General features: G+C 47.1%; 1 protein-coding gene and 1 long non-coding RNA gene across 2 annotated transcripts in view; one reads left to right on the top strand and one right to left on the bottom strand.

Annotated features, from left to right (window-relative positions):
• The window catches only part of ENPP6 (ectonucleotide pyrophosphatase/phosphodiesterase 6), a 103,789-nt gene that overhangs the window by 2,288 nt on the left and 78,773 nt on the right, over positions 1-22,728 (bottom strand). The window contains exons 4-7 of the mRNA XM_008517262.2: positions 21,896-22,037; positions 20,973-21,152; positions 17,861-17,998; positions 2,635-2,758 (exon numbers count right to left, since the gene is read on the bottom strand). Coding sequence (XP_008515484.1) covers positions 2,635-2,758; positions 17,861-17,998; positions 20,973-21,152; positions 21,896-22,037 — 584 coding nt within the window. The remainder of the gene's footprint in view (positions 1-2,634; positions 2,759-17,860; positions 17,999-20,972; positions 21,153-21,895; positions 22,038-22,728) is intronic.
• LOC139080033 (uncharacterized) lies at positions 1,394-16,038 on the top strand. The gene is made up of 2 exons (XR_011534155.1): positions 1,394-1,607; positions 15,847-16,038. It is a non-coding gene; the product is annotated as an uncharacterized lncRNA (long non-coding RNA).

Raw genomic sequence — 22,728 nt, 5'->3', positions numbered from 1 at the left:
AGCCTTTCAAATATCTATTCTTTAACACTTGGCAGGAAAAATCGAAATGAAGCTCTACTGATAAAAATGTTAGAGAAGATGATCTTTTTACGTTCAAAGTACAAAATCCAATCCTGTGCACGTAAACAGGAAGGAGAATCGGGTTTTCTTTCACATTCCATCTGGTTGATGGCTTCCTATTCTGCAGGGCTGGGACTCTGGGCCCAAAGCAGAGATGACCCAGGCTGGAATGAGAGCTCCTAGAAAATTCCTGAATAGCAAAACAATACCTGATCCAATTTGGGAGGACCCAGCCAAGCTCTGCCAGCTTCTGATGGCATTTTGAACCTGGATTGGGAATCCAAGTTATTCCCTTGGGTTTACATCTTCTGGATATTAAAACCATTTCTCCTAAAGAGAGAAGGGTCTGCAGGCCCCCGCGGAGCCTGGCCACCTTGGGCTGCTTTCCGAGTGAGGCTTGCTAGCTCACAGGCAGCTCACTGAATTGCATTCCTGCTGTCTTATCTTGAATGTGGAGTTCTCCAGGGCATGATTAGGTTGTTCAAATTAGAAACTGGAATTAACCAAAGAGAGGTTATCTTCCAGAATTATTTCCCTTTCTCTTAGCTGGACCAGACCTACTGACTTCTCAAGCTGTATCTGAACGGCCGCAACGATGGCCAGCTTCCTCCCGAAGCGAGCAGTACATACAATTAATCAGGCAGGATGCACCTTTATCTCAAAGTGCAGCTAGATAGCTATTAAAGGCCTCGCTCTTAAATTTTCTTCTGAGTAAACAGTCAGCGTGTAAAGCTGTTCAATCTTTCATGAGAGTTGGAGCCAGAAACGTGATGGCTTTTGGGAGACTCCTGAGGCTGTATCTGCCTGGAAACATTTTTGCAATTAGCCCAGGCCATTTTCATCAGGGGTCGTCTTTCTGTCTATAAAAGACTCAGGCTTTTAGTTTTAAAGGAGCATGCAATGGATGCCTTTGTTAATGGACAAAATCTCCTCACAGAATTTCACTCTAAGCTAATGCAGCTTTGCGTACTTTGTTTAAAAATGTTGGTTTGAGGATAGATTTGCTTCTGCTTGAAAATATGCCTGAGACTCTTGCCCATGAACTTTACTCCTTCAGCTGACAACTGTTTTGCATTCACGGTCTTATTGCTCTCTTCTGGGGAAGGAGGAGGCGATGCTTTTGAATGAAAGCCCTGCCGTCTAAGGTTCTCTAAGGCCTATAAAGGCCACGGCCCTGGAGAGTCTCCAGCCTAATCTAGCAGTTGACCCCAGCAAAGACCTCAGGGCTCCATCCCTAGCTCATTTCCTTTTTGAGCCCTGCAGATCTAACCCAGGGCTTGGCTAACAGGGAGCACCTGATAACTATTAGTGGTTGGTGGCAACATGTTCTGGCATCCTCTGACCTGTCTTAGGCCAATGCTGTGCACTCAGTTATTGCTCTGTAAGTGTCTGCTGCTACCGGTTCTGATGCGTACTTCAGGACTTGGAAACTCAGATCCCATGCGGACAAGGATTTGGACCCATGCGTTCCCTAAGCTCAGGCTCCTGGAGGCACCCACGGAAGGTGCAGAAACTGACACCTCGTAGTTCTCAGCAGCTATTTTGTGGTAAGTAGAGTGACTGAGAGCAGATGGAATGAGGTGAGTTGACATATATCTTTGTCTTGTCACATCGAGGAGAACAGCAGGGCTTCTAGGTGTGATCTCTAACCTATCATTTGAACAGAAAGTGTGGACTTTATGGGCTGAAACATTTTGATCAGCATCCAGAAAACAGCATTCGGAATATGGCTATCAGGGTAAACTTAGTATATTTAATAAGGAGAGTGGACAGTAGTAAGAAAGAAGTGTAGTTCATGAGCCAGTCCACTGACAGTTGCTGGCTGTTGAATGCTTTCACCCTATTTTTTTTTTTTTTTTGAAAGAATGGGATGTTTAGGTAGTAGTATGATCTTCAGAGGGTTTGATGAAGTTTTCCAAAATGTGAATTTACGGTGCTCTACAAATTACAGAAAATGACCAATAGACCTTCTCCCTCCATTCTTGCTTCCAGCCCCAGGAATTTAGCTAGTCGAGGAGGTCACAGTAAATTTGCTTTCAGCCAAGACTTCCCTAGTCGTTCTGGCTCATTCTCAAAGTCAGTCTCAAGGTCATTTCCTAGCCTGCCCTTGAGCACATCCTAGCTTCTGGTTGGGCACTAACCCGAACGACCCCCACAGGGGCTCCACTGTGGAAGAGTCAGACCCCGTGAAGCCATCACGTCAACTTTGAGACTCACAGCTGTCAGCAACCTGGTGTCTGATAAGCTTTCCTGGACCTCAGATAGCTGTGAAATAGCATTTTGATGAATTAAGTAAAAAAATGAATCACAAACATGTGGAATGCATTTTCTTCACTGCACTCAAGATTTAAAATTTATAAGCAAAAGTATTTGGCCACATTTGCCAAATCCAAGAAGCATTTGAAAGCAAGCCAGCAGAAGATGTGTCATGGAGACCAGCTGGGTTCGCTCAGCTTTGCTCATAAAGAGGGTCCATAAAGAAATCACTCTAACATCTGCCAGCGCTGTTAGCCCCTACTGGAGATACTTCCTTGGGAACGAATGACTAAGAGAATTTGGTCATTTCTTGCCTACCAGGTCCAAAGGCCAGGAAGACACCCCTCATGTCCATGAGTTCGTTGTCATATCCGTGCCATCCATGCTGCCAGCCTTCCCTCTTGCCAGTGCTGTTCATCCAAAATGGAAGCATCTCTCGATTCTGAAAGCAAGCAAGGCAATTACATTCCATTGTGTCCTTACAATCGTGATGAGTGAGCATCTGATCCAAACTGCCACCCAACTTGGGGATTTCCTTCTCAGCACTCTTGACTGGGGTTGTCCAACCTCAGCTGGATCACTTCCTACTCCAGGTAGCTCAGACCTTTGGAGGCAGCCCATAAAGTTGCCAAAGAGCTCTAGTTATGAAGGTATTTTCTTACACTGGGCTGAATGTAATCAGTTTTAGAGGCACTAAATATAGCATGTTAGAGACAGATGGATGTCGAGGTGTATCTGCGATATAATAAAAATATATTTGGCCTTTGTCTTGGGTTCCTGGCCCAGAGCTCCTGAGACCCTTAGAATTTCCTGAGTGATAGGAGTGGTTTTTGTGATTCGTACCTGAGTTTATGCTAATGAGACAACTCATAGGGGTGGGGGGCTTAGATAGCTTCAGGATGGGGGCTGATCACCAGAGGAACCAACCATATGATGAGAAGGTTAGCTTTCAGCCCCGTTCTCTGATCCCTAAGACTGAGTTCAATCAGGTGGCCAATGATTTAATCACCCATGCCTACAGAACGCAACCCCAGATGAAAACCCTGGGACAACAGTGTTCAGGGAGTTCTGGATGAATGGACATGCTGGTGTGCTGGGAGAGTGGTGTGCCCAAAGAGAGCACGGATGCTCTGCCCTGATACCCCTCACTCTCTATACCTTTTCCTGTGCATGCATCTCTTCCAGTTGGCTGTTCCTGAGTTGTATCCTTTATAATAAAACTGTAATCGTAATAGCTCCTTTCTGAGTTCTGTGATTCATTCCAGTGAATTATTGGAACTGAAGGGGGGTTGTGAGAACACTCAAATTTGTAGCCAAAATGGACACGAGTGTGGGTGGCCTGGGGACCCAGGACTTGTGGCTGGTGTCTGAGGAGGGGGCAGTCTTGTGGGATTGAGCTCCTTAACGTGTGAGAGCTCCCTAACTCCTGATAGTTAGTGTCAGAAGTGAAGTGAATTATAGGGCACCCAGTTGCTGTCGGAGAATTCTTGTTGGAAAACACAGCATCTAATCTAATGACTTCCATCTTCTAGCAAAGCCATTGAAGCCTACAGGTGGTCCACTCACTACCATGCCAGTGCCCTTTCCACCACCCGTACAGCCCCATCCTTCCTCTCTTCTAGCTCCACCCTAGAGTGACTCAATAAATTAGTCCCCTCCTCTCCATGTAGCCAAACATTTGAAGATGGCACTCATGTTCCTCTTATCTAGGCCTTGAATATCTTCATTTCCTTCAACCATTCCTCATTCAGAATGGCTTCCAGAACCATCAGTCCTGTCACCCTTCTTTCCTTCAGAACTGAGTTTTCTTAGACTGCAGAAGCTTGCTTGTGAGACAAAAGGCTTAAAGAAGGTTTTGTGAATCCTGAAGAGGCTGTAGCCAGTTGCCCCTTCATTGTAGATCAACCACTCATTCCTAATAGTCCAATCATCTTCTTGCTGAGTGGGGTTTAATATTACAGATATTTCAAATGCAGGAGGTCATGATAAATGAGTGAAATCAAAACAACTAAAATACCAGCAATTTACAGGTTGGCTCACAAGACCTGTAAGAGTATCATGTATTTCATGTGCCACATGGTTCACCAAGAGCCTACCCTGACATCCACTTAATGCTTGCCACATCCCAGTGTGGACGATATTATTCTCCCCACTTTGTAGCTGAAGGAACTAGGGCACAGAGAGGTTAAGTGACACTCTTAAAGTCACACAGCTGTAGAGAGGCAGGGCTGGGATTGGAACCCAGGTCATGTGTCTCCTGGCCCTTGTTCATCTTCCACTACCCCACAACAAGAGGTCACTGCAGTGCTCCTGCAGGAACTGGACAGTGAGGTGTCCGCCTGTCCCTTGGCTCTCCGCTCATTGACTGTGGTCAGTTACAGACTACAGAGAAGAGATTTCGGGATTGCATTGGCCTGGAGTTAAATTCCAGGTCACCACTCTCTGACTCTGTGATCCTAGGCGAGTTATATAACTTCTCTGAGCTTCGATTTCCAGGCTGGATGATGATAATCCCTGTCTTGCAGAGTTTTTGGAGGAACAACAGGACTGTGTGCTAAGTGCCCGCCACACGATACCTGTTCAAGGAAGGGCTGTGGGATGGTCACCAGATGCCTGGCCATGGGGCGAGGCTCTCTGAGCACATGCAGCGGTGGTGTGAGCCATCGAGGGGTGAGGGGTGAACTCGTCGTTGCTTATGTAGCTGTCGTATCGCATTGCACACCCATCCAGCCTCGCCCCATAAATTGCTCCCCGGCCTTATGCTCCCCACATCGCAGGGTGCCTGCGTTTCCTTCATCCCTTGTTCCTCCTTCTCCCGCTTTAGCTTGTATTTTTCTACGGGAATGTTTGCATGAACAGATTGCATTTCGAGCTTGTTGTGCTGGTTTTTGTTCTTTGTCTGTCTGTGGTGACGATCACAACACATCCCAGCTTAGCTTCGTCGGCTAATTGAGCGTGTTGCTTCCCCTCTCATGGTCAACACGGCCGTGATTCCTGAAGCACCAGGTAGAACATTTTGTTACTAACGACTTCGCTAATTCCGAACCCCACGGAACACACATGTACCCCGTGACAAAGGGACAGGTGAAGGGGAGACGAAGACTGATTACCTAATTAAAAATTCTACTCTGAATTCCACAAACACACACGCATCTGGGAACATCTCAGCCCGGAAGGCAATCAGAGATCTGTCTGATCGTTGGGAAATCCACTCGTTTCATTAAAGTGACAAGTTGCTCCAGAGAAACAACTGTTTGTACCGATTTTAAGAAGTAATAACAAACTGGCTGGTTCTGGGGAGCTAACCGTTTGGTCTAAGGGATTGAGTGGATCGCGTTACATCCACCGCCGTAACTTCAGAAGGGCGCGTGGACAGTTCCTCCTTTGCCTTCCTGTGTCTGCGTTCTGTACCCAAGTTATATTCCCGAGCGCATACACAGGAGGCCATGCTGAGGAGGCGGGGGCCACAGACCTCTCAGCCTCCGGAGCAGGAATCCCCTGGCTGCTGATCGTCAAGCTACTCCTTAAGGAGCATGACCCCATCCTGACTCTACCAGGCCCAGGGACTGCCACATAGTGCCACCTAGTGACATCCTGGGGAGGTGCCCAGATCCTCCAGATTTTGATTTTGCCAAAGGTGAGAGAGAGGGTAGAGGAGTGTGTGTGCGTGCGTGTGTGTGTGTGTGTGCGTGTGCATGTGTGTGTGTGTGTGTGTGTGTGTGTGTGTGTGTGTATGAGTAAAGGAGGAAGGGCAGCGCTAAGTTTGGGTCACTAAGAAAGCCAGCACATTGTAGGGCAGGCAGCCAATTCCCAGGGGTTGCAGAAAACACCTGGTCCTTCAGCAGCATGTAGCAGAAGGGCCGGATGAGGGCCCTGCTGGAAGGGGCTGGTTCCCCACTAATAAACAGGTGAGGGAGGGGACCCACTCGGAGAAGGCAGTGAAGGAGTAGGGGGTCCTTGGTGAGAGGAGCCCCAGGCGAGGGTGGGGCCCTCCCTGCCAGCACAGGGAGAAGGCAATAATGTAAAAGGCTATTTATTCAATTCAACAAACATGCACTGAGCTCTGAACCGGCCAGGCACTCTGCTAGGCTTTTGGGTGGGGGTACAGCTGGGGAGCACAGTCTGTTCTTAACAGAGGTCATCTTTAGTGAGGAAAGAAGAGGAGTTACAGCTTCTGTGTATTGATCCCTGAGCAAGCAGGACCAGGAGCGGTTGCCCTGAGCCTGAGGTGAGGTGGGGGGGAGCACTGGGGTGGCCTTTGACCTGAGAGGAAGCAGGAGGAGCCATATGGTGAGAATCACTGTCAGTGGACGGGGCTGTGTGTGTGTGTGTGTGTGTGAGTGTGTGTGTGTGTGGATGTGGATGGATGTGTGTTGCAGTGGGGAACCACTATGAGGGGGTCGCACAGGAGTCTCTAACAAAGAAGGTGGGCAGGTACCGAGGTCCCCCAGCAACAGGACCCTTGGGAGCTCTGATGGAGGGGAAGGTGTGACACAGAGAAGGCCCCGAGAGGCAAGGGGGGCTTGTGTAACTTCACATGGGAAGAGCATCAGAATAAAGCTGCCCTCAGAGTGAGGCCATCGGAAGGAGTGAGGAGGTGAGAGGAATTGAGAATTCTCTACTCTCAGCGCCTACCTGAGGGAGTGCCAATCAAACAAGGTGACCAGCTGTCCCAGTTTGCCCGGGATGGAGGAAGTCCCAGGGATACAAGACTTCTGGTTTTGAAACCAAACAGCCCTATGCAAACTGGGACAAGTGGGTCTCTCCAGTTGAGTACTCTCTTGGAAGTTTAAATAAAATCCTTACCGAGTATAATTTGTTCAGCACATTCCAGAGCCTTCCGGGAGCCCTCCATGTATCGTGGGTGGATAGAAGTGCCAGGACCCTCCTGATGAGCCACTACACTCGTTAATCGTTTCTAACGGGAAGGAACCAGCAAAAGCTTCATGCAAGGAAACACTGTGAGCAATGGCTGAGTTATTGTGTTTATAGACTTGTGTTCTATTTCGGCGCCTGCACTATATTTTGATGCCTGCTCCCCACTACAAGCTCACCATGAAAATGCCTACCGTAGGCTTGCTTGAATATGGACAGCCAGGGGAATATTTATGACATGAAAGTTACAGTTTCTAGACTAGGTGTTTTTCTCAGTCATCCTTTCTGTTAAAAAAAGAAGTCACATTTCACCGTTTATCCCCAAATCAGAAAAACAGTTAAGGAAGTTTAAGACTTGCCTGGGTGCATCTTTTTGGGTTTTTTTTTTTGAGGAGGATTAGCTCTGAGCTAATATCTGCTGCCAATCCTCCTCTTTTTGCTGAGGAAGACTGGCCCTGAGCTAACATCCGTGCCTATCTTCCTCTACTTTATATGCGGGACACCTGCCACAGCATGGCTTGACAAGCGGTGCAATGTCTGCACCCAGGATCCAAACCGGCGAACCCCAGGCCACCGAAGTAGAGTGTGCAAACTTAACCACTGCACTGCCAGGCCTGCCCCTGGATGCCTCATTTTGAATTCTCCATTTAAGGATTCCTTCCTGGTGGTGAGCCTTCAGGACTAGGGGGTACAGTCATAAATGGGGCGGGGGCAGGCCTATGGCCGAGTGGTTAAGTGCGCACACTGCTTTGGTGGCCCAAGGTTTTGCTGGTTCGGATCCTGAGCACAGACCTAGCACCACTCATCAAGCCATATTGAGGCATCATCCCACATAGCACAACTAGAAGGATCTGCAAGTAGAATATATGACTATGTACAGGAGCGCTTTGGGGAGAAGAAAAAGAAAAAGATTGGCAACACATGTTAGCTTAGGTGCTAATCTCCAAAAAAAAATTTTTTTAGGTGAAATGGGGGTAGGACTGGGGTTGAGGGTAAAGGTGGAAGGAGGAATGGAAGGAGAGGAAGAAGCAGGAAGGGCCTGAACAGTCTGTGTTCATTATTTTCTGCGTGCACATGGCCAAGGTACTTGCTTTGGCAACCTCTTGGGGCATTTACTTGTTTTTTGTTGTTGCAATTTTGGAATACATTAGCACGTATATTTCTCACCGGTTCCTTCCGATTTCCCCTCAGCGTAGATCAGGAAATGGTTGCTAAGCCACAGAGAAGGGTCCTCCTGAGGAGGCAGGAGGGCCACCGGGTGCTGGGACAACATCTGGACTCCAGCTCTTGCCCTGCACCCCGGAATGACTCCTCGTGGGGTGGCCGAGGGCGTGAAAGTCCGTCCTTTGTGGATTCCTTCCCTGAGCAGAGGAGCTGCTGGGCTTTGTCTGGTTCCTCCTGCCCTGTCTGGGTGACTTCCTCTCCAGTCTTCCCCCCTGGAGGCCTCGGTGGGCACCCCCACCTTGCAACTTGAGCACTCACTGTCTACACTGCTGGATCCCAAGCCTGGCTGTGCAAAGAGGGCCCTGAGCTTATCCTCGGCCCCAGTTTGGGGGATTTGCATTCAGTAGGTCAGGGTGAGGCGGGGCATCCATCTGTTTAATAGTCTCCCCTCAAATAATCAGGATGCATAGTCAGCCCTGGACCGGGCGTCTATCCTGTGCTGTGCTAAATGACTGTTCATCCTTTCTGAGGACACTTCGTGTTTATCTTGGATGGCCAGCCTGAGGTCAGAGTCCGTGTCTTAGGCCCCTTTGTGTGGCCTCATCACAGCAGCACGGGACCTGCCTCCCAGAGAGAACACAGGGCCTCCGGGGCGCAGAATCAGTCACAGAACGGCTCACACAAGGCTGCTTTCCAGAGAGGACCCGGCGTGGCCCTCCTGGCTGTTTCCAGCCGGCATCCAGTCTCACCGGCCAGTGCCCTTGGCATTCTCCTTGTTCAACATTATGACCATCACCCCTCCTTGCAACCACTAAGCATATAATTCATCCAGGGCAGTGAGGTCAGGGACCTAAGTTTTCCCATCCTTCCTTGAGGAGGCATCTTACAAGCCCGCTAGGGCGCCAGGAACACAACTGAAATCTGGCCAGATGAAAATAAGTAAAATGTGAACACCTATCGAAGCTGTGTGAGGGGCCTAATAAAGATTAAATCTACTTTATTCTCCTAGGACACGGTTATAAGAGGAAGCTCCCACACCACCGAAGATACAATAAACTTCTGACATCATTTCAGGTTGAAAAAGGCACCCAAAAAATGTCCAAGTCAGGAGTGACTTCGATTAAAACTCTTGTGGAAGTGAGGACTGTTTGGCTGGCTCTGGTGGTTTTTCTGCTGGAGTTAAGGTCGAGGGACGGTTTCTATTACAAACCACTGTTTCTCAGATTTTGTGGCATTGCTATTCTAACCTGTCCCCCCCCGAGTGGCTTCCCATTGGCATGACTCCTCGGAGCCCATGGCAGTGTGGTTGTGAACCTTAAGACGTGGGTGGGCCACACACAACTGCAAGGAGACGTCCCCCTGCCAGTTGCCCTTTCTCCATTTTAGAAGGCTGCCTCTTTCTAAAGCAGAGTTGAATTGCTCAGTCCTCAGACCCTGTTCCTACCCTGGAAAGCCGGTTGCTACACACAGCTTCATGTGTGAATGGGAAAATGGCGACAGCGAAGTCAGCAGGGATCAAGAGAAGCAGAATTCCTTGGAGTAGAGTGAAGTGTTGGAGAGCGCTGAGTGGATGGGGTTTCTTTTTCCTTTTTTCCAGGCTCGTGTTTATTGAAGCTTGCCAAGGGTGAGGAGGGTACCCATGTGCTCTCAGACAGCTCACACGGATGACCCTAATGGCCACCAGAAAGCCAGCAGCTTCTGGCACTCGACACCCGGCTTCCTGAAGCTGAGTTAGTGGGGCCTGGACAATCCCACTCCAGCTGCCACTAAAACTTAGAAGCCACGTTTTGCAGGTGCTCTTGATTTCCCCAAATATTTTGGGTCCAGGCCTAGCTGCCACTTGACCACAGGCCTCAGAATTGAACCTGGCGTTTTATACCCTTTGCCAGTTTTCAAAATAACTCTTTCTTCTGGAGGCAAATATCGGCCTCCCCTAGAAGCTTGGGCCTGAATTTGCGGTGTTTCTCTCCACTCGGACAAGAGTCCAGTGGATCAGAAGATGAACAATGAAGCACCCTGTTTCAAATCTTTCACCAGGTCTGGCCACATCTGGCCATCTTCTTGAGCACGGTGGCATGCGGTGGGCACTGTTCACGAGAGGACACAGGAACTAGCCCTTAGAGCTGAGTGGGGACTGGGAAGAGCTGATGTGTCCAGCCTGTGGCCTCCATCTGTGGACTCACTCAAGCTAGGAGAATTGCCATCAGTGGTTTCAACACCTCTTCTCTGTAGAACTCTCTTCTAGTGCTACTAATAATTAGCCAAAGTTAAAGGCCTGACTTAGCTTCCTCTCTGTTTACTTGGTTACCGGTTTACAGACCTACAAAGTGAACAAACTGTCAATACATAACCACGAACCGACTGTCTCGATATTAATTAATTCACATTCCCCAAGCATGCACTGGGCCTCTGCCATGTACTAGATTCCATGGAGGAAAACGAAGATCAAGATGCCACAGACCTGCCCTCAAGGAGCTTCCATCCAGGGAGGAAGGGGACAAAAGCAAACAAACAAATATGGCACCCAGGAGAGTGATTCAGGGTTCTAGAGAATTCCAAGATGGAGGAAGTTAGGGAAGAGTTGGGTGTCTCCTGGAAGAGATGGTTTTGAGTTGGGCTTAAAGGACAGATGGGAGTCAGGAAGGAGAGGCCATTCTGGGGATTCGACTGACTATTTATTGGACTGATTGATGTTACTGGAACCCACTGAGTACAGGTGTGGGGGCGGGAGAGCATGGAGCACCTTGGGACCCTAACCATTAATTCCCAACCCTTCAGTCTTGCACTGGAAAACTCATTTTCCCAAACATAAAAATTTTGGTTCAAGTATGTGCAAATTGCCCATGTTGGTGGTAGGGAAGGAGAGGGCTGGAGGTTAGGAAGAGAAGAAGGCAGCAGAACAAGTGTAGAGGTTTTTGCATTGTGACGTGAGCAAGAAAAAAATAAACGACGATGTTAGAACTTTCCTGAAGGAGCTGACCTATCTCTAGATTCGGCTGAGAACCAGAAGGGTGAGTCCGTAATTCCAGAACATGAAATTAGAAATACGTTGAACATTTTGATGGAAGATTTTGAGGATCTTTGGAAAACGATGGAATGAGTGTTTAATGGCTGTATTGGGGTTCCAATCCTGGCTTTGTCACTCCTAGCTTTGTAACCTTAGGCAAGACCCTTACAACTCGGAGTCTTGGTTAACTCAGTAAAACTGAGACAACAGTGTCCACGGTGCAGAGACGGTAACGAGGAGACATCTAATTCAAGATAGCTATTATTGCTGTGGTTGTTGTTGACCCAAATTTTAAAAAGAAATTTTTCTTGATATATTTATTATCTGCAAAATGTAAAATAACTTGATGCACACGTCAATGAAACATTTTGGGGATGGTGGGGGGGGAAGGCTCATTCTAAAGTTTCTAATCATCCATGATAAATGAAGATGACTTTCACAGTACTCATTATTACTAAGTAAGGGTTTATGAAATAATGTTATTGGTAGTCTCGATAGTTAGTGCGTCAATAAGAAATAGCAGAATTTGGGGGGAACTGCTCACAGTCTCAGTTCCTCAACTCTGTTTTTCTTATGAGCCATGAATTAAACTATCCTGAGGATTATGGATGATGATGCTCCCTCATTCAAATTCCCTGTGGTTTTCCATTGCACTTAAGATAAAATACCAAGTCTTTCCCACGGTCTGGCCTGATCCGTCCCCTGCTTACGTGGGCAGCCTCATCCACGAGACGTTTCCTCTCCTCACGCCCTACACTCGGCCACGCGGCCCATTCTTTCAGTCCCTCCAATTCTCCAAGCTCTTTGCTGCCTCAGATTCTTCGAGCATCCCACAACTTCGGGCTGGAAAGCAAAGCCCGCTCTCTGCCGGAACGATGACTGCTCATCCTTCGGGTCTCAGCCTCGAGGTCGCTTCCTCAGAGAGACCTTCTGCGCCCTCTTCTAAACTGGGTTCCATCGCCTCCTAGACAGTATCGTTCATAGTACTCTTTTTCCACGATATCACCTAGTGTGATTTGTAATTGCACATTTGTTTGTTTGTATGGCATGCGTGTTTATTTAATATTCGGCTCCTTCCCTGGGCTCTAGGCTCCGTGAGGGCAGGAGCTCCCAGCGGCTCCTTGCTCTAATTGGAATTAGGACTTTGATCGTTACATGGAAGAGGCATTCATCAAATGTTTGTTGAATTTGTAGGTGAGTGATTTTTTCGGTGTGCGGATTTCTCAGTGGAGGATGGAAGAGGGTACCTGAGTTTGGTGGAAACCGTGCCCAGTATTTCCCCACTTTGCGTTTTGCTGTGTTCTTGCTGACTATCCCGTATGCCATTGGCATCTCTCATATGCCAACTTAGCACCACCGGACCTGCCTCCCGGGGGCCCTGGACCACTCTAGATGTTGTAACAACCCAGTCTACCCCAGCCCCTTTCCAGGCATCCCCTGGGGGAGGGATGGGTGTAGAGCACAGGTGAGTGAAACTCCCTGGGCTGGGAGAGTGGGCCACCTTGTGCATGGCTCGAATGTTCCAGTGAAGAGTATGAACCTTATCCTCTGGCAAGGACAAGGAAAGAGAAGGTCTCCAGAGGACAGTGGCCAGATCTTAGGGAGACAGAGGAGGCAGGGCATCAGTTAGGAAGCCCTATTTCTATCCTTGAGGAAAGGAGCTTGGCAGGTGTGACAGGCTGGGGCTTAACCTAAGCAGGTGGCCAGTTTTTTGCCTCTTCTTGTTTAGTCCTCTGGGAATATGAACACCTTCAGATTTCTGCCCTTGCAGGAGGGGAGGCCAGAGAAAGGACTGGCAGCATTTGGAAATCCAGTCTGTATATTAAAGAGCATAGGAGCGGAAGCATACTCCGGGCAGCCACTGGGTGGGGAGTTGGCTTTTATATGGCAACGTCAGCAGTCACACTACCTAACTGTGCAATCCCAGGTGACAAATGAAATCTGTTTGCCTGTCTTTATCTTTTTTCAGTGACAGCTCTTTAAGTGACCACACACAAAAATGAACTCAGTTAGGTCTTCCCGTTAGAGCAGCTGTCTTAGAGTCTGCAAAATTTACATTGGTGGCAATAAGTTGGTGTTTATGTGGGAATGGGCATTTTTGCCAAGAAAACCAAATCTTATACATTTTGGGGATGACAGCTGTAGGGAGAAAGGAAGGGGAGATGGGATTCTATTTTATTAGCCCCAACCAGCATCACTTTGTCCTGACTCAGCTGTTTTCCTAGTCATGTCTAAACCAGGAAAAAAACCTGATTCCTCTGCTCTCCAAATCCAGACCCAGAGAGACTGCTCTCAGGGCTGAGGATTCCGGCCTGCTGCAGATGCGAAGTGCAGGCCGGCCCAGAACACCGTCACATGCGCTGTGCATTGGTGTGCAGGTTACAGAGCAGACACAAAGGCCTTTCACCGCGTGGGGAAAGATTTCACAAATAGGAATGCGGGAGATTAATAGCCCTGGCACAGAGCAGGAGCAAGGATATGGAACAGAGTTTCCAATTCTCTGTAGTCTAGTAAGTATAATAAACAACAGAAAGATGGAAGAGAAAAAAGTCCAAGACAACGAGGAAAGAATGGACGCGTATTTTTAGGATTTTTCAGAAGACAAAGAGATAAAACTCCAATGTTATATGAAAGTAGAATTGGAAATTATAATTTTTACATGTGAGTCTTAAAAATAAAAATCCATACATTCAAGGATAGGAGTAAAATGATTAACATATTCAGTCTAGGAAACTAAGGTACGAAAAGGAGTGACTAAAAGATATCTAAAATTCTCTCAAGACTCAGGGACAACCATGATTTTGTTGAGAAAGATTTGTGTTTGTACATTACTGACACGTGAGTTACATTAATTGATTGTACTTTTCCTCTTTGAGTTGGCTGCCAGGAGGCTCAGAAACACATTTGTGTTGCATTTTATGTTGTGGTATGTTATTTTCAGGGCTAACAATATCCACAATGTAGGGTCATTCAAAGATTAGAATAGTAACCACGAGGTGCTTAATTCAAGATCGCTATTATTATTGTCGTAATTGACCAGAATTTTAAGAAGGGATTTTTCTTGACAGATTTATTTCTGCAAAAGGTAAAACAACTTTATGTTCATGTCATTGAAACTCTGAGGGAGAAGTCCTAAAGTTTCTAATGAGCCAGGCGTGATAAACAAAGATCCGTTTTATAGTACCCATTATTACTAATTAAAGCTGTGTGAGATAACAGTGATGTTCTCCGTGTTCAGTGAGTCAACACTACTCTTTCACATCTTTTTTACATCCTATTTATCTTCCTTCTCATTTCTTTCTTTTCCAGAAAAGACTTTCTGCTTTAAGTATTTTAATAATTGCGTTAAATCTCTTTTTTGAAATAATTATATATATTTTAATGCTGCTCAACTTATTGCCAATAGTTAGGCATTTTTCTTTTCAGTGCTTGTGGCTTCTCCCCACTTCTTAAGCCACACAGTGAAATATTGGGTAGCCCTTGCTAACTGCTTGACTGTTAGTTCTGATATACACAAACAAATGTATGTATTTGTGTGATCCAGACAAAAGTAATATTATATAATACAATATAAAATCATGTGTTGCTTAACGATGGCAACGTATTCTAAGAAATGTGTGATTAAGTGATTTCATCGTTGTGTGAACATCACAGAGTGTACTTATGCAAACCTAGATTGCATAGCCTCCTACACACTTTGGCTCTATGGTACTAATCTTGTGGGACCACCATCGTTGACAGAAAGGTCATTATGCAGCACATAACCGTAATATAATATATAATGTGCAATTATCATATGGCTTCACTCTCAGAAGACACTGCAATTTGCCAGTTTCCTGCAGGGGGGCAGGTACTTGGACCCTGAGCAGAGTGGGGAGAATGTTGGGAGGTAGCGAGAGGGTGTGATGGAAGCAGCCAGGGGCAGGAGGAGGCATCCTCGGAGTCGTCACTGGGCTTTCGGAGTGGGCCATCACTGTCAGGAGGGTGGAGATGGTGCTCTTCATCCTTGCTCTCCTCTCACTCCTCTTTTTGCTGATGCAGGTTCAGGAAACTTGTCTGCCTAATTCCAAGCCTCTGTCTCACTTTCGCCTTGTGATTGTGGCCCCCTGGACTGCATTTCAGCACAGTTCCAGAGCTTTGGACCTAAGGGGACCCAAGGCGGGGATTTTCTAGCCACACTAATGAGCTGATTGATGAGACCTAAGGGGAAGTTTGCTGGTGGGTTCTGGGCAGAAGCAGATTTACAGTGCAGTTAAAGAAGCCTCTGGGTTTCTCACTTACATAGTTTTGTTCCAAGTCCCTGTACCTAACTTTATATTCATAATTGTGCATTATTTTCTTAGAGAGAGACCTCCTCCCCCAAATTTTATAACTCTCAGAGTCCCACCAAACCTGTATCTGCCTCTGATTCTGGGATATATATTTTGCTCCCTAATAAAAGTAGGAGATATACAAGAAGCCACACCCCTTCTTTCCTGCTTCAGGATGATCTGAAGGGGATGTAATGCCTGGAGCTGCAGCAGCCATCTCGTGACTCCAAAGGGAAAGCCAAAAGAACTGCAGAAGAGCTGACTCAGGGCCTTGATATCATCGAGTTGCTGGATGAGCCAAATATGGAACTGCCTGTCTCCAGACTTCTAGTTATGTGAGATAATAAATCTTTATTATTTAAGGCACGTTTATTCAAGTGGTCTGTGACTTGTAACCAAGAGCATCCTAACTGATACCCCAGGTCCCCCATCACTGTGTTTTAGTCACTCACTAGAAAAACCTGCATCTTCTTGCAGGATGTGCTCCTGCTGAGATACTGTGTGCACCTTCCAGAAAGAACTTTCTCCGACAGCACATACGGCTAGAGCAGCTTCACCAGTGCCTGTCCCACCCTCCCGGAGGGGTCCAGAGCCTCTTGTGTTGGAACTGAGATGGCACCAATTAGTTGTCCAGGGTCTTCAGGGTGCCCTCTGGCTTTGCCACTCTCCCTCCTTAAGCCTGTTTTCCCATAAATTGCCCCAAATCACCTCTGCATTCTTACACTCTCCCTCCCTACCATGACCAGCCTCCCCGTGCGGTGATTTCAGCTAAATACGATGCATGTAGTCATTCTAAGAAATGAGTGACAGCTAACTGTGGATTAGCCCTCATCGTCTTTTTGCTTTTAAAAACTCAAAGCCATTCCACTAGCATTTTCTAAATTGAAAACATTTCAAAATGTAAGCCCTTTTGTAGGACTTGGAAAGTTGGGTTTATGGAATACAGTTGGATGGGCACCCATCCAGATGACCGCTTGACTGCACGTGTGTTCAATGCAAAACCCTGGGAAAACCACACTCAGTGGAAATGCTGGGAGGCCAGACCCATCTCCCTCAGGTGAACTGCAGTGTGATCAAGTGAAGAGCAGCATATTGGTTCTTAGAGGAGAGAGCGTTAGGGTGCAGGGGGCCCCTTTGGAGACTTGTAAATCACACAGCATAAGAAACCAAAGTCTGCAGAGGAGAAGGGCCCAGCTTGGCCTCGGGGCTATGCAGCTGACACTTCTGACCTGTCTGCTTTGTTTCCTCGGTGACCAGGTGCCTATCTTTGTCTGCGAGCGCACAGCTACAACTCAGTCCTCCTGAGTGATGGGACTTCAGGTCAGGGAACCCCCATTTTTCTACACCAAGGTCCTTAGAATTCCACTCATTTGGCTGATGGATATTTCTGCTGATCACCCCTTCCCTCTCTCTGGCAGATTAAATACTAGTCTCAGGTCTCATTCTTTGTTGGCCTTGACCAACGACTCTCATGAGTCAACATCTGCCACTCCCTTTCCCCCTGTAGTCTGATCTATTTGCAACCATCTTCAAACTCCTGTCTACAATAAGCCATGCCCTCTTCAGGAACTGATTCTAAACAGGATGTGACCTGCGGTTTCCCTGAAGGGCGGGGCCTTCCCACGCTGGCCCAACATCAGAAACCGATCCAAAAGCCGGGTGAGCTTGGATCCAGGCAGGCTGGGAGGAGGCTGCTGAAGTCATTCAGACATGAAGCAATTAGGGTTTGGACCCAAAATGCAAGATAATCTCTGTAAAATCAAGTTGGCAAGCTGGGGACCTGGATCTCTGGAGTTTTATTTGCCAAACATTTCTCTTTAAGGTGGAGGCAAAGCTGAGCCTGTGTTGCTTTTCATTGGCCTAACGCAGTTGCTTTGGTTCACAGTAATTGTTCCACTTTAGACTGAATAAGTTACATTGTATGCCTGGGTAATTGAGTTAAGGCCCGTTTGTTAAAATACAGCGAGTCTGGAGCCACACAACCTAAACCGTGACTCTGGCTCCTACAGTCTGTGTCTTCAAAGTCACCTGACCGAGGCTTTTGATTCTCTAGAGAAGGGAATAATGCAATGAATGACACTTAAGTGAAAACGAAATCTTTTAGGTATAAAAGCTGAATGATTATTTATCTTTGGCTATTTGATAGAATTTGAATAAATGAATAAGTTGTCATATGTTTTATAATTACCTCAGTTATGAACCATCCTTCATCGGCCACTAAGGTCAAAGGAGAGACAAACTTCCCTTTCTTGTAATAGAACCTGCTTGGTATGGCTTCTTTCTCGTAGACAGTCATGTGTTCCACTGTCCTCAATTTGTTGTATATCTGCAAAGACAACCAAGAATGACCAGGTTTGCATTCTCTTTCTTAAATATATGTGAATAGTATTGGACTTGGGGGAGAAACAGGACTTTATAAGACCAAAGAAAGGAATTACCAAAACACCTGATAGATTTGACTACATAAAAATGGGAAACTTTAGTCTGTCTCAGAAAACAAGATAGCTTTATCTAGCAAGGTTAGAGATCCACATACCCCATGGCCTAACAAGTTAATCCCTGTGGATACAGTGACAGCCCTCACACATGTGCACCTGTAGACATGTAGAGGGATATATACTGCAAATGGGAAGATCTCAAATGGCCAGCAACAGTGGAAGGGATAAATGAATGGTGGTGTGTTTCTGCAGTGGAATACTATATAGCAATGAAGATGAATGGATTACAGCTACATAGAACACCCAGAAGAATCTTGTGGATCCCAGTTTGAGAAAAGAAAAAAAAGCAAGTTGCAGAAGAATACAGACAGGATTAATCCTATTATATCAAATTCAAATAACTATAAAACTAAAGAATATATATGGTAAAGCTAAAGAGAATTATGGAAATGATAACTCATAATTTAGGACAGTGGTTTCCTCTGTGGGGGCAGAAAAGGTGATGGGGTCTGAGAAGAGGACACAGGAGACATCACTGGTAATGGTAATGTCCTCTTTCTTAAATGTTTAGTGACTAGAAGGTGCTTGTTGTAACATTATCCTCTATATTTTACACACATTTTATAATAAATTTTTGGTAACTACGCAATAATTAATGGACAAATTACAAAAACTTACTTACGTCAAAAATGCTGCAGTAAAATCAAAAGGCAAATGAGAAATCAGTCTGCCTGATGTTAAATACTACCAAGATCAAGGAGGATTTGTTCTTTGACTTGACCTGGAGCAGGCCCTGCCTACACTTGAATCTTAAAAGTACTAGTAATTGCCATTAATTACACATCTAATTTCATGATGAAGATGTAAACTCTGTCCGTATTGCCAATATTTAGTAGCAGCTTAAATGTTTACGGCTAAAATTTAAATCAGTTGGCTGATGTTGACTTGTTGGCCCTTAGGCAAATCAGGAGTATAATCCTGGGTAGAACTGAATATAAAATTGAATTATTAATTCAAGTCTGGAAAATAACTAGTCTTCAGGCTGTGTAGTAGAGCGTTTCTACGGCCCCGTGAGTTACGATTTCCTACTTAAGAAAACCCATAGTTCTTAAGGAAAGTAGGGTGCATTTGCAGAAAGATTTTGGATAAATGAAAAATCTGATGACACATAACAGGTCTCACAAACTGTTGTGTCCATCACGTGACAAACTGTCACCCAAACAGAGCCCCTGCTTTTGAATAATCTACCAACTGCCTGATTTAAACACCGTGTTGGAAGCAGCTCTTCCCAGCTCACAAGCTGTTGATGCTCAAGCATTCTGGAGACGCACGTTCTTAAGTGACAAATTGGAGATACAGATGATGTTCCTTGCCAGGAAAACAGAACTTCTCTGCAAGAAGCCGTTTACTGTGGGACCTGCCAATGTGTAAAATATTCTTCCCAGTTTCCTGTTTAGGGAGTTCATGGGGACCCTGCGTAAACATATTCAATACGTCCACTTCTTGACCATGGGGAATGGGGACTGGGACAAGGCTGGGGAAGAGTGGCATTGTTGACAACCGTGTTCCTCAACCCCAAGGAGACAGATCTCAGACTCCTATACGGGAATGGGGAGGGTTGGGAGGAGGGTCTCTCTCTGGGCCAAAGAGAGACCTGGCCTACCCTAGCGCTCCATCAATCCCAACAACCATCCACTGCCAACTTCATCACTGCTGTGACGATGGGTGGAGGCACCAGGATCACCCAAGGCCAGTTCCTGGCACCCTGTGGTTGGCACCTCCACTGGCAGCAGTCTGGGCCTCCCCTGAGGAAGAGACTCACTTCCTGGTCCAGACCAGTTTTCTCTGGGAGTGGGCAGAAGCTCCAGAGCCTGCACTGGGAGGCGGTTAGGCAACATGGGGGCAAAACATTCAGAAAAAGGTGCCACTTGCTCCTCCTCGTTTTCTCGGTGTGATTTACCAAGAAGTGCCAGATTGAATTGCCTTGTTGATCGAGGACAAGGGCAAGTAGAGGCCTGGTCATCTCAGGTGCTGAGTTCGCGGAGGGCAGTGACCGTGGGGAGCAGAGCTTTGTCCCACATCTGCACATTGTGGGGAACTCCATCATACCCTCTTGGGCGCGTCCCCCTTCGATGGCGATAATCATAATAAGTGACACATACATCATCCTTGCAGTGGGCCCAGCATGCTTCTATGTGCTTTATAGCTGTTCAGCGGGTGGCTACGAAGACATCATCACACGCAAGGACAGAGAAGCAGCCGAGGGGCTGGGTTTGGGAGCTGCCCAGTTACCAGTTCATGACAGAGCGGGGATCTGAACCCAAGCAGTGTGGCTCCTGAGATAAGGAACTGACCAAGGGCATGCGGCCTCAGCTTCCCTCCATTCAACACCTTCTCATGTCCAGATCCCTGACGAAAATAGATCAGACTGGCAGCTTTCTTCCAGAGAAAGAAGATTCTACGCAGGCATCCAATATTCCCCAGATTTGCCTAAGAAGGGCTGCATGTTAGCCAAATAATAAAATCGGCTGGCTAAGGGCTAAGCTCTTAACATGAGGAGGACTGCACATCCTTCATCTCATTTCATTCCCACGACCATTCAGTGCGATAGGGACCTTTATGCCCATTTCAGAGAAGAAAAGACAGAGACATAGGAGGATGAACAGCTTGGCAGAGCTCACTCAGCGAGTAAGTGGCAAAGGGGTCACCTGCGCCCAGAGCCCCAGCTCCTGACACGGCTCTGGATTTCAGCATGAAAGCTACAGACAAGATCAAGTGCCAAGCGACAGCAAATGAGGGCATGTCCGCTCCCTTCCCCTCACCCCTCCTACGGCCCTTCTCCCCGCATCATGGCCGTCTTGCCTCAGAGTGTTTCCCAGGGGCCGGCCAGAGGCTCACAACAGGCCCTCGGTCCTTCACTTGCTGCAGGTCACTCAGGCTGATGTACTTATTCAGCTCAATCACTTTGTCCATCCAGAAAATGTCCGTCATCCCGTGGTCTGAGAAGATGATGACATTGAGGTCGTCCTGCAGCTCCCGCTCCTGTGGGCGACAAAGGTGGTCATGACAGAGACAGATGCCCTCACACTCTGGAGTCTGTAAAGAAGTGTTTTAAACTGCAAGTGATAGGCGAAAGGATACTTTCTCAATTCTGAATTTAATCGTCTACTCTTCTGCCCTGAGGGGACACAATTCAAAATCGCCTCAGAAGCACTGTGGGGAGGGGTATGTGAGCGCCCAGGCCCCACTCTATTAGGGCTAAAAATAATACATATGGAGCTTTAGCCCTGTAAGGTATCTTCTCTGTTTCCATCTTCTTTGGCTCTTTCTACAAACTTGTGTGGCAGTATGAGCATTGTCACTCGTCCATTTTACAGATGTGAAAAGTAAAGCCCAGGGAAGTTTTAAAAAAGTAATACCTTGCTTAAAATCATTCAGCAAGCGTGTGGCAGAATCAAGGACAGAAGTCAGGTCTGGTTCCTATGCCCACGCCAAGGTGGTCACCAGACTTACCTGGTTGGGTAAAGAGCTGGGCTATCTCACCAGCTAAGCCAGGTAACAATGCAGACCTGGGTCATTTCCATCCACTGGCCGGGCTACAACACGAGGGGTCCCTTGATACCTGAAGAGGTGTTGTGTGAAGAAAAGAGACCACCCAAAGCCTTGTGCTGGCCTAGTCAGCTGTCAACAGTAAGAAGGAAGACGTTGAGGAGTGTGACAGTCAAGGAGACAGAAAGAGAGTGACAAGAGGGAAGGTTAGCCCAGTGGTCCTTGTTTTCGGTCACCTGGATCCACTTGGTGATGTACTTCAGGACGGTGTCTACAGCCTTGAGGGCGTCTTTTCTCTGAGGTGATGAGGGGCCGTAATGATGGCCTTCCACGTCGATGCGCTCGTGGTATATGGCTGCCAGGTCAGCCCGGCCACTCCTGGAGGGAGCAGGGTGAGAGAGGCGCTGCTGAGGGAGGCCCCGCCAACTTTGTCCCTTCTCACCCACAGTCCTCTGTGAAGGCATTGACACCACCCAAACCCTGCCTTGTGGGCCGTGGGAAGCTGATACCTTAAAATGAACACAGTGGGATCTCTAAGGGAGAAACAGAAATACTGCACCAAGATGGGCCAGTCCTGAGCACCTTGGTGACAAAAGTTAGAGAGCAGGTTTATGGATCACCTCCCCTCTTGGCTGATGTGGCACTGCTCATCATGTCCCCAGAGCTGGAAGATGTGGTAACAGGCAGAGAACACTTCTGATAGCTCTACCCTCACCACCTGCTGTCATCGGAAGACCAGAAAAACTAGAAGCAATCCTTTAAATAACGAATGTTGGATTATTGCTGAGCTTTGGGAAATCTACAGATAAAACATTGGACTGTGGGTTTAATGGACTGGCAAGAATAAGAACAAGCTTTACCATGGCAACCTGATGGGAGACAAAGAGGTTAGTGCTCAGGGCCTGACAAGAGCAGACACCCCCAGGACCCTTATTCTATGGGGACACCTGAAGGGCCAGGTCCAATGTGGATACAGAGTGAATTCTAGCAGTGGGCCCAGGAAGACCCCCGTTCCGGCAAAACTCCCCTTCTTGCCTAGATTACTCATGGTAAAAATCTAAGCTATTTA

Source organism: Equus przewalskii, chromosome 28, assembly GCF_037783145.1.
Source record: "Equus przewalskii isolate Varuska chromosome 28, EquPr2, whole genome shotgun sequence".
Classification (NCBI taxonomy): Eukaryota; Metazoa; Chordata; class Mammalia; order Perissodactyla; family Equidae; genus Equus; species Equus przewalskii.
This window is presented reverse-complemented; position numbering and strand designations above follow the sequence as displayed.